Source organism: Athene cunicularia (assembly GCF_003259725.1).
Source record: "Athene cunicularia isolate RWA chromosome 26 unlocalized genomic scaffold, athCun1 chr26_part1, whole genome shotgun sequence".
In the NCBI taxonomy this organism is placed as follows: Eukaryota; Metazoa; Chordata; class Aves; order Strigiformes; family Strigidae; genus Athene; species Athene cunicularia.
In genome coordinates, this window is record NW_020799136.1 from 8,181 (window position 1) to 17,291 (window position 9,111).

A 9,111-nucleotide genomic window follows, 5' to 3' on the forward strand; every position below is an offset into this window, starting at 1 on the left:
GTCTAAACAGACCGTCCTTGTCCTCAGCCCCTTGGGAACGGGCACGGAGCGGGCAAGGGATGTGATGGAGGCAGCGCAGGGTGGCCGTGGCGGAGGCAGGGATCAGCTGGAGCTCTCGCCGTGCACAGAGCAGCTGCCAACCCTTCTCCCGCTGCAGCACCTGATTTTCCAGCTCTTTTTGCCAGGGTAGATCTCTCGCTGCGGAGGGGAGCGCTGACCTTCAGGGTGAGAGCAGGGCAGGGGATCTAGCAGTGATGGAGCTGCTCTGGGCAACCCCAAAGTCTTGGCTGCTGTTTTTTAAGTCCTGAGCCAGCTCTGGGCATCTCAGAGGAGAAACCAGGGCAGCTACGCCGATGCCCAGTGGCTCGGATCCCTTCCCAGAGACCACGCAGGAGCTGCACCCACTGTGCTCTGCACTGGGTGCCTCTGACTCAGGGCTTCGTCCAGAGCTCCTCAGCCATCGGGGTTTTCATGTCTGGCTTTATCAGGCGCTGACTAAAACGCCGCAGGTCTGACTCAGGCCAGTCCAGGTTGGGACATGACAGAGGACGTAGAGGCAGCAACATGTAGTTATTATTCATATCCACACCACGCCTCTGTGCAAACACCTATAGGTGGATGACAGCCTTCTCTCTTCTCCTCTCTGTTTTGCCCTGGGCTTTCCAGGGGCATGGGAATGAGTTTTCTATTTTCTGGGCCTCACATACTGCCACTCCGCTTGGGATTCGGAGCCAGCGTTGCTGTGCAAAATTCAGTTGGAGCTGCTGACTTCTCCTTGCTTGAGCCCACAAAATTCCCTCACCTACAAGAGCTGCGAAGCTGTATCAGGATGAGCTTTCCCTCCCAGCAAACCCCCCCATCACAGGAGCTCCAGTACCCCAGGCTGGATCAACATCCTTGGAAAGGTGGAGAGGATGGCCCCGGGGGGAAACTGAGGCAGGTGGATGAGCACATGGGATGTAGTGGAGCTGGGAGCTGAGCGAGCGTCACTCCAGGCTGGTCACAGCATGTCCTGCTCCTGCCGACTCGGGGTGCGGATGGGGCCCTCCGCCTCCCTTGTAGGGCCTCTTGTTATAGTCCCTATAATTATACGTGTGGGGTCTGCCTGCCTTCCTCCCCGGCTCCTGCATGTAGGACCTCTTGTTATATTGAGTCTAATGAAGTGTCCGAGGTCTCTCTTCCCCCCACCCGCCCTTGCCTACCTGCATGTAGAACCTCTTGTTATAGCCAGGGAAATTATGGGTCTTCGGTCTGCCTCCCTTCGTCCAAGCTATAATTTAGTTTTATATAAAGTGCGGTCCAGCCCCTGTTGTGCAAGCAGTTGCTATTCCGGGTGCTGGGGAGAGGGATGGGGCAGCGAGGAGGGGGCTTGCAGTGGGTGGGGGAGCACAGCATCGCACTGAGCACCCCACAGCCCTCCTGGGCACCCCACAGCCCCTCTGCCATGGGGGGGGGGCAGCCAGCCCCCCAGCGCTGGCTCTGCGGGAGGTGGTTATGGCTTCTCCTCGCGTGGTTTCTTCAAGGGAGCGTGTGGCATTGGGGTTTATCCCCCACGGGGAATAACACATCTCTTGTTTGGGGGTTTGCTTGCCCCGTCGAGGGGGTCCCGCAGGGGCTGCTGCTGTCCCAGAGCGAGCGGCAACACGAGGGGAGGTGGCAGCCGCTTCCCGCAGGGAAGACAGTGGCTCTTTCATGGGAAGAGGGGGATGAAAAATCCAGTTTGAACTGCTGAGTGTAACCAGATCCCCTGGCTTTTTAGCGAAGGAATGTGGGACCTAGGGAGGGTTTTTGGGAGGGTGCTGTCGAACCGCTGGCGTTGCAGCGGGGTGAGCGGCCTCAGAGTGATGCAGCCCCCAATGCCCATCCCGAGCAGCGCCAAACCCCCACGCAGTGCTCCAGCTCTTCCCCCTACTCCGTACTCTGAGCTGCAAAAGCAACAGGGACAGCTGGATTTGGCTCATGCCCGAAATCAAGAGTCCCAAAGCACCGTCCAGTGCCGTTCGCAGCGGCTGGGGGTGTGCTGCGGGTTGCTGTGGGTTTGGGTGACTTGGGGGGGGGCTCTGCCCACAGCTCGGTGCACCCCGAGGTGCTCAGCTCCTGACCCCGTTTCTCTTGCAGAGGCGGGTGAGACCTCGCGCCCTTCGCCGAGGCAGACGCCAGCAGCACCGTCGGCAGAGCCCCGGCCACCTGCCCGCCCCGCTGCCAGCCCCGTGGCACCGAAGAAGGAGAAACCCCTGGAAGATGATGAGTCCCAAAAAGTTGTGACAAAGGGCCCCCGGGCCGAGCTCGCGGGCGCTCCCGAAGCTGTGACATGTGAGTGTTTCCCTCCGTGGTGGCTTGTGCAGCTCCAGACACCTCCAGGTGCCCGTGCTTTGGGCTGCTGCCGTCTAATCAGGAACAGGGCTCATTAAAAAGGCGGGCAGCTGTGGTGGGAAGCCATCTCCTCCTCGCTCTGCTCTTCCCCACATCAAAGCAAAAGGCTTTAACTGAGCGTGAGTCACCAGGAGCTGGGGAAAGTGAAGGGCGGCATCCAGCAGCGTCCTTGGGAGCAGCGGGAGGCGGAGGGAGAGGAGGATGGGCAGCTGGAGGAGCTTTCCGTCGTGTTGGGGTCCTCCTGGGATGCTGTGGTGGGAAGAGGGACCAGCCACAGCGGGAAGGAGGTGGCTGCTGTATGGAGCATCCCCCAAAGCCGCAGCGGGAGAGGGGAGAGCCCCCGGCAGAACGGGTTCCGTGGCCACAGCCACGGCGGGGGGGTGCAGCAGCCGTTTGCTGGAGCAAAGGGAGATGCTTCCCCTTGGGACAGCTCTTGCCTTGGCGTATCCAGGGCAAGGGCGAGGCTGGTGCAAAGCCGGGCTGGGGACGGGACGGGCTGCCTGCACTGAGGAGCTGGTTTTGCTGGAGGCAGTGGTGAAGCCAAGCAGCACCTCCTCCTTTCTGCTGCTGCAGACCTGCCGATCCCCCCACCGTGAGAAATACTGGGGTGGGGTAGGAGCAGAGGTGGGGGGTCAGCATGCCCTTGCTCCATTGCAGGGATGGGAAAGCGGAGCTGGCAGATGTGGGAGACCAGGGACCAGGCTCTCCTGGAGCCCCACCGTCCATCCTTTCCCTGGCCCCCAGCCTGGATCTGAGCGTTTTGCTCCCAGGCTGCCCCTTCGGCACACAGCCATTCCCCTTTTGTTGGATGCGAGCATGCAGCTTTCCCTTCCAAGGGGCGTAAAGTGAATGGATGCTTCCCAACGGGGAGAAGGGAGGGTGGGAATGAGGTTGCAAACTTCGAAGCACGGGCGGGCACGGGGTGGGAAGGGGAGGGGACAGCAAAATCCGGGCGCTCCTGCCGGCGTACGTGGAGCGAGGAGAGCGCACACGTTTCCTCAACCAGAGCTCGAGCCCTTGCAAAGCATCTGGGAGCTGGGCCGGCTGCCCACAGACATTCTGCACCTCTGAGTCACGCCGCAGCCTGCTGCACCCTGCATGGTGCGGCCCCACGCAGCCCCCTCCCCAGCCCACCCCTCCCCGGGGCAGCTGCCCCACACGCCCCGAGGCTGGGAGGAAGGTGACCGCCCGTGTCCAGGCTTGCCTGGGTGCTGGGTGCAGGGAACTCCCCCCCTCCTTCCCCTCTCCTTCCTGGGAAATGGGGTTCAGCTCCCTGCGGAGCATCACCTCCCGCACCCCTTGTTTTGCAGCCTGCTCCTCACTCTGCATCCCACTGCTGCTGTTATGGGGGGGGGGTCACTGTTGCTTGCGGGGGGTGAATTCCCTCCTTTGGCAGGACCTGGGCAGCACATTTGGGCTCCCCCATGGGAAGGCAAAGGGCTGGTGGTATTTTCATGCCACTCCAGCACATGCAAGGTCGGGGGGGGCCCAGGCAGCAAGGGGCTGTCGGATGTAGAGCCACATTCTTCACCAGAGGTGCCGGGATCACAGAGTTACAGAATCACAGAATCATCTAGGTTGGAAAAGACCTTGAAGCTCATCTAGTCCAACCCGCCCTGGGCTCAGCGCTGCTGGCCGAAGCCTCCCTTGGTTCTTAAATGAGTCTTCTGACAGTTTGGGAGCAGCCAAAACGGGGACTGCAGGTTTGGGGCTCTGGGTGTTGAGTTTCAGGTGAGAGCAGCAGGTGGCCACAACGTACTGGTTTGTCCAAGCCCCGTTAGGCTCAGGAAGGCGACATTTGGCAAAGGTGATGCCTGGGGGTGAGGGGGGGGTCACAGTGGGGCAAGGACAGCTGTGCTCTGGGCATCTGTCCACTGAGCCCCGGTGGTGCTGCCGTGGGGGAACCTGAGCTGAGCCGGCACCGCAGCTGTGCCGGGGAGCGTCATCTCGGGTGTGGGACACGAGGTGAATGTCCAGGAGGTTTTTGATCGTGGAAGAGCCAAAGGGAGGTGCTTTCCCCCAAAGCTCTGGTTTCCCACCCTGGTGCTGGTGGGTGGATGCGGTGGGGGCTGTCGGGCCCCGCGCTCCTGCCCTGGCACCCGTGTTATTAGGGGGTGTTATACACTGCTCCACCTCGGTTTGAAGGTGGCTCTTTCAGAAGAACTTTGGGCTCCTGTGAGTTGAAGGCTCTCATAACAAATGGAAGCTATTTTTCCTAACTTAGAGGGGGAATTACTGGCTGCCTTCCGCTGCCACTCGCTGGAGCGTGATTTTGATTTACAAACAGTTTAATCTGAGGAATGCAGCAAAACGGAGCACGCCAAAGCCAGCATGTTGCACGCTGATGCACACCCCCAGAGAAGCCCAGCCCTTGAAGCTGCAGAGTATTTGCTGCCGTGGGGCACTGCCGGGCCGAGCTGCTGGGGGGGTCCCTGTGGGCTCAGCCCCTGCCCGGGCAGCCCCGGGGCACCACGGGCACGCTCCGGCACGGGCAGTCAAGGGCGGTGCAGAAGGGCACATAGGAAGCCAACACCCCCCAGGAGTTTGTTGGGTTTTTTTGGGGGGACACATCCCATTTTGTCCAAGACCTGTTTTCCATTTCTCCTTTCTGCCCTTCTCGCACCCCTCCTGCTCCCAGCCCGCTCTTCCCGCTCAGCTCCGGTTATTTTAAGTTCCCTTCCCAGCGTGTGTCAGAGACGCAGCCTTTCACCCAAGCACCCGGTTAAACTTCCTCCGCGGTCTGAGCCCAGCTTAGTCTGGCAGAGCCGGGCGCTGGGTCCATGCATTTCTGTTTTTTTAACCTCCATCTATTTTATTTTCACCGGCAAGGGCGGATGCAGGACAGAGCCCGTCTGTGCCCCCTCCACCCTGTCGGTCTCCCCGTGTCCCATGGCCACCCCACGCAGAAAGCAGCTCCTGTTCCCCAGCAGCTGGAGGTGCCTTTGCCCTCGAGCCTCTCGCCTGAATCATCCCTTGTTTACTGCCGCGGGAGAGGAAAATCAAAGTTTGGCCAAAGCACCATCAGGCAGGATTTTATTTGTGGCTTCGCTTGGTGCTGCTGCGGGCAGGGGGATGGATGGATGGATGGATGGATGGATGGATGGATGGATGGATGGATGGATGGATGGATGGATGGATGCTTGAACCCCCCTCCCTTCTGCTGGGCTCCCAGTCCTCTCCCCCACCTCAGGAGGCAGCGTGGAGCCGCGGTGCGGGGCGAGAGCGAAGGGCTGAGCCTTGCCACTGGCTCCAGCAGCATCCCAGCGGGGCGCGGGGCCGCCGGCCTCTCCCCCCGCAGTGTGCGAGGGCTGGAGGGAGGCTCAGACAGAGCAGATAGTTATTTTCCTCCTCCTGCAGAGAAGTTCAGCCAGAGGCTGGGGAGATCTTTAATTAAGTGACCGATTCACACAGTCCTGAGGAGTTGAGCAGCCTGGCTCTCGGGCAGCGTTTCACCTTCTCTGGCTTTGCGGAGGGCGATGGGGATGGCCAGGAGCTCCGGCAGCAGCGCTGCGCCCAGGGCTCATGGGACGGTGGCTTGGCTAAGGGGTGGCTCTGGGCTGGAAGCAGCCACAGGCTCTTCTCTTCCCCACTTGGCACAAGGTGAATTTGCCTCGCTGTGCCTCTGCACCCACTCGGGTTGGCCACGGTGGCTTCATCCCTCCTGCCTGTGCCGGCAGCGCTCCAACCCTGCCAGACCTCCTCCTCCAGGTCCTCTGCTGCCCTTCCAGCAAATCTTTATTGTGTGCTCTTTTTTTCATGCCTTCCTCTCTCTGGAGCCTCTCTCTCTTTCCCTCAAGCCATCGCTTCTTAGCATCTCCTTTTCCATCCTCATCCTCTTGGTCCGTGTGTCTATTAGCATCACTTCTTCCCAGCCACCAGGTCACCCCGAGTCCACCTGGTGACGGAGTGCCCAGGTGGTGGCAGAGGACTGGGGACGTGTTCCTCCCCCAGTAAAGCGCTGCAGGGAGGGCTCAGGGTTGGGTAACATTGTTCTCCCCCTGACCAGGCCAGCCCCAGGTGCGACCAGCCCCGCAGCCCCCCAGCCCCTGCACCCATCTGCTGCAGAACAGCGCCGGGCGGGGGCCGGACCCAGGCGGTGCCAACGGGGAGGCCGGGAACGGGGTCTTCCGCCCCCTGCCCAGCACCCAGAAGCCTCACCGAAAGCTGCAGTCGCACCACTCCATCAACAGCCAGAGCAGCAAGAAGAGCAAGGGCAGCTCCAAGTCGGCCTCTTCCCACATCCCTATTGAGGCGCAAGAAGGTACCGGCTCTCCCCGGGAAGTGTGTGTGGGGGTGTGTGTGTCCCTTTCCAGCCATTCTCCTCCAGCCCTGCATCCCTTGGGGTCTCTCAGGTAGCATCTGTCCAGCCTACGGGGACCCCCAGTCCTGGGCACCAGCTGAGCACCCCTCCTGGCAGCCTGGTGCTGAGCAGGCTCATCTCATGTCCTCCAAAACTGGTCTCTCTTGGGGTCTGGGGATGACCCCTGGTGTTGAGGGAGGTCCGTGGAGCAGTGCTTGGCTCCCAGCCCCTCTTCCTATCCCTTCCATTCATTCCCGAGGGACGATTTCCACCCTTACGGGGCTGAGCATCCATCCACCGGGTGCTGCCTCACCCAGCCGGGCCCGTCCCCCCCTGCCCACTCTCTGGCTGTTCCTCCGCAGACTGCTGCGTCCACTGCATCCTCTCCTGCCTCTTCTGCGAGTTCCTGACCCTCTGCAACATCGTGCTGGACTGTGCCACCTGCGGCTCCTGCACCTCCGAGGACTCCTGCATCTGCTGCTGCTGCTGCAACTCGGGCGAGTGCGCGGACTGCGACCTGCCCTGCGACATGGACTGCGGCATCATCGACGCTTGCTGCGAGTCGGCCGACTGCCTGGAGATCTGCATGGAGTGCTGCGGGCTCTGCTTCTCCTCCTGAGGGGCCGCACTCGCCGGGGGGGAACCGCTCCTGGCCCCCCCCACAGCGGCCGAGGGTCTGGCCGGTCCCTGAGCCGGTGTGAAACGCCAAAAGACGGAGGAGAGCGATATACCCCCATTGCAAACCTCATCCTTGGAGCTGGTGAGCTGGGCTCGGACCCTGCCTGGGGAAGGGTGAATCCGTTAGGGCCGCGGGGACTCCGGGGACGGCCGGCATCTCGTCACGCTCTACCTCTTCCCCGCACCGGGCTGGTTCACCAAGGACCGCGGGAGCCTCCTGCCACCTGAGCCGAGAGCAGGAGCTCCCGTCCCGTGCGCCCCAGAGCCCACGGGTGTCACCCCGGGGGTCCCTGCGTTGGGGACAGCCACTGCCAGCGCCCGGGGCTGCCCCAGGACAGTGCTCTGGTTTACACAGGGGTGACACAGACCATCTTCCCCCCTCCCTGGGACACCTCCAGGGCTGGGCACAGAACAGAGCCTTGCTCTCCGCCAGGCACTGGGAGATGCCGAAGCCTTTAGCCAGGCTGTGGGACACATCCTGCCAGCCCCCACCCCTCCTCGGTGCTGAGATCGGCAGCCAAGTGCAATACACACAGTCTGCTCCCCTCCCTGGTCCACTGGCTGGGAAGAAGCTTTTCCTTCTCCAGTCCCTGCAGCGGGGTTGCAGCCGGGGGCCAGGGCAGCTGGGGAGAGCCCGCAGCCGTACCAAGCTGCTCCCGACCCCCGTGTGTCCCCAGGGGCGGTGGGGCAGAGTGGCCTGGTTGGTGCCAAATGACCCCCAGCAGTTTTGGCCCCGTCCCACCAGCCCGGAGACAGGGCTTGTGGCTGGGTGGGGATGGAAAACATCCCGTTGAAGGGCTGGGGAGACGGGGAGGGAAGTGTCATGGTATTTTTGTATTTTTTTGTCCCTTTCGTTTGTTACTGTAAATAAAGGTCTTTCTTCATTTCCGACCAACGGCTGCCCCATGACATGCTCTGCAGGGCACAGCAGCTCGCAGCCACGCCGTGTCCCCCATCCTGCTCCCAGCTGCAGGGGCGCAGGGGCTGGTGGGGAGGCTGCAAGGCTCCTTTGGCCTTGGCGACATGGGACAGCTTGGTGACAGCCCCAGGGGGCTCCTGTTTTAGTCCTTGGGATGGAAAACGCGAGAGGACTCCCTGTCCTTCGCTTAGGGAACAGGTCAAGGTCCTGGTGTGCCGCAGCCTGGCACCAGCTCCCTGCCCTGCTCCTGCAGCCGTGGGCCAAACCCTGAACCCCACTGCAGCACTGTCCCCTGCTCCTCCCAGGGCTCTGCCCTGCAGCGCAGCCCTCGAGCTTCTTCATCTGCCCCAGGGACACAACTTCCCCGAAGGAGAAAATAAATGATGCAAATTCCTGTCTTCGGGGCTGCGGTGGGCACCGGCTGCCCAGGGTTGGCAGGAGGCTGTGGGAGCTGGCAGCCCGCCGAATTTGGGTGGTTTGGGTGCTCCTGCTGCCACCCACCATCTCCCAGCCCTGCCGTGGGACCACCAGCCGTGCCGTGCCGTGCCGTGCCGTGCAGCTGAGGGACCAACAGCCCCCACACCAGAGGCTCGCTGCCCCTTGGGGGGCTCAGCCATCCCGGCAAGGCTGCTGCCTGGGCTGAAGTTGAATGAGGAGGGAAAAATACTTAAAAATCGAGGCCAAATGGGTCAGTTGGTCACGGCGACACAGGCTGGTTTGGGATCTGGGCTGCCTGCCCTCCGGCGCTGCTGCTCAGCCATGAAACCTATTTTTAGTGGTGAGCTAAAGGCAGCCGGAGCCCAGCGCAGTGCAAGTGCATGGAGGGGAAGAGGATGGTGCG

The 9,111-nt window shown here is 61.9% G+C and overlaps 1 protein-coding gene across 1 annotated transcript; it reads left to right on the plus strand.

The window, feature by feature from the left end:
* The first annotated feature begins 353 nt into the window (after positions 1-353).
* MDFI (MyoD family inhibitor) lies at positions 354-8,239 on the plus strand. Its single transcript, XM_026864251.1, has 5 exons — positions 354-509; positions 1,760-1,826; positions 2,119-2,313; positions 6,380-6,634; positions 7,036-8,239. Exons 1-5 carry the CDS (start codon positions 354-356, stop codon positions 7,290-7,292), a joined length of 930 nt encoding a protein of 309 aa, XP_026720052.1. The 3' UTR covers positions 7,293-8,239.
* The last annotated feature ends 872 nt before the right edge of the window (positions 8,240-9,111 follow it).

Coding starts and splice junctions, on each gene's coding strand:
- MDFI (XM_026864251.1), top strand. CDS start 354: ATGCCCAGTGGCTCGGATCCCTTCCCAGAGACCACGCAGGAGCTGCAC. Junction 510..1,759: donor CGCTGACTAAAACGCCGCAG/GTCTGACTCAGG, acceptor CTGGCTTTTTAG/CGAAGGAATGTGGGACCTAG. Junction 1,827..2,118: donor ACCGCTGGCGTTGCAGCGGG/GTGAGCGGCCTC, acceptor TTTCTCTTGCAG/AGGCGGGTGAGACCTCGCGC.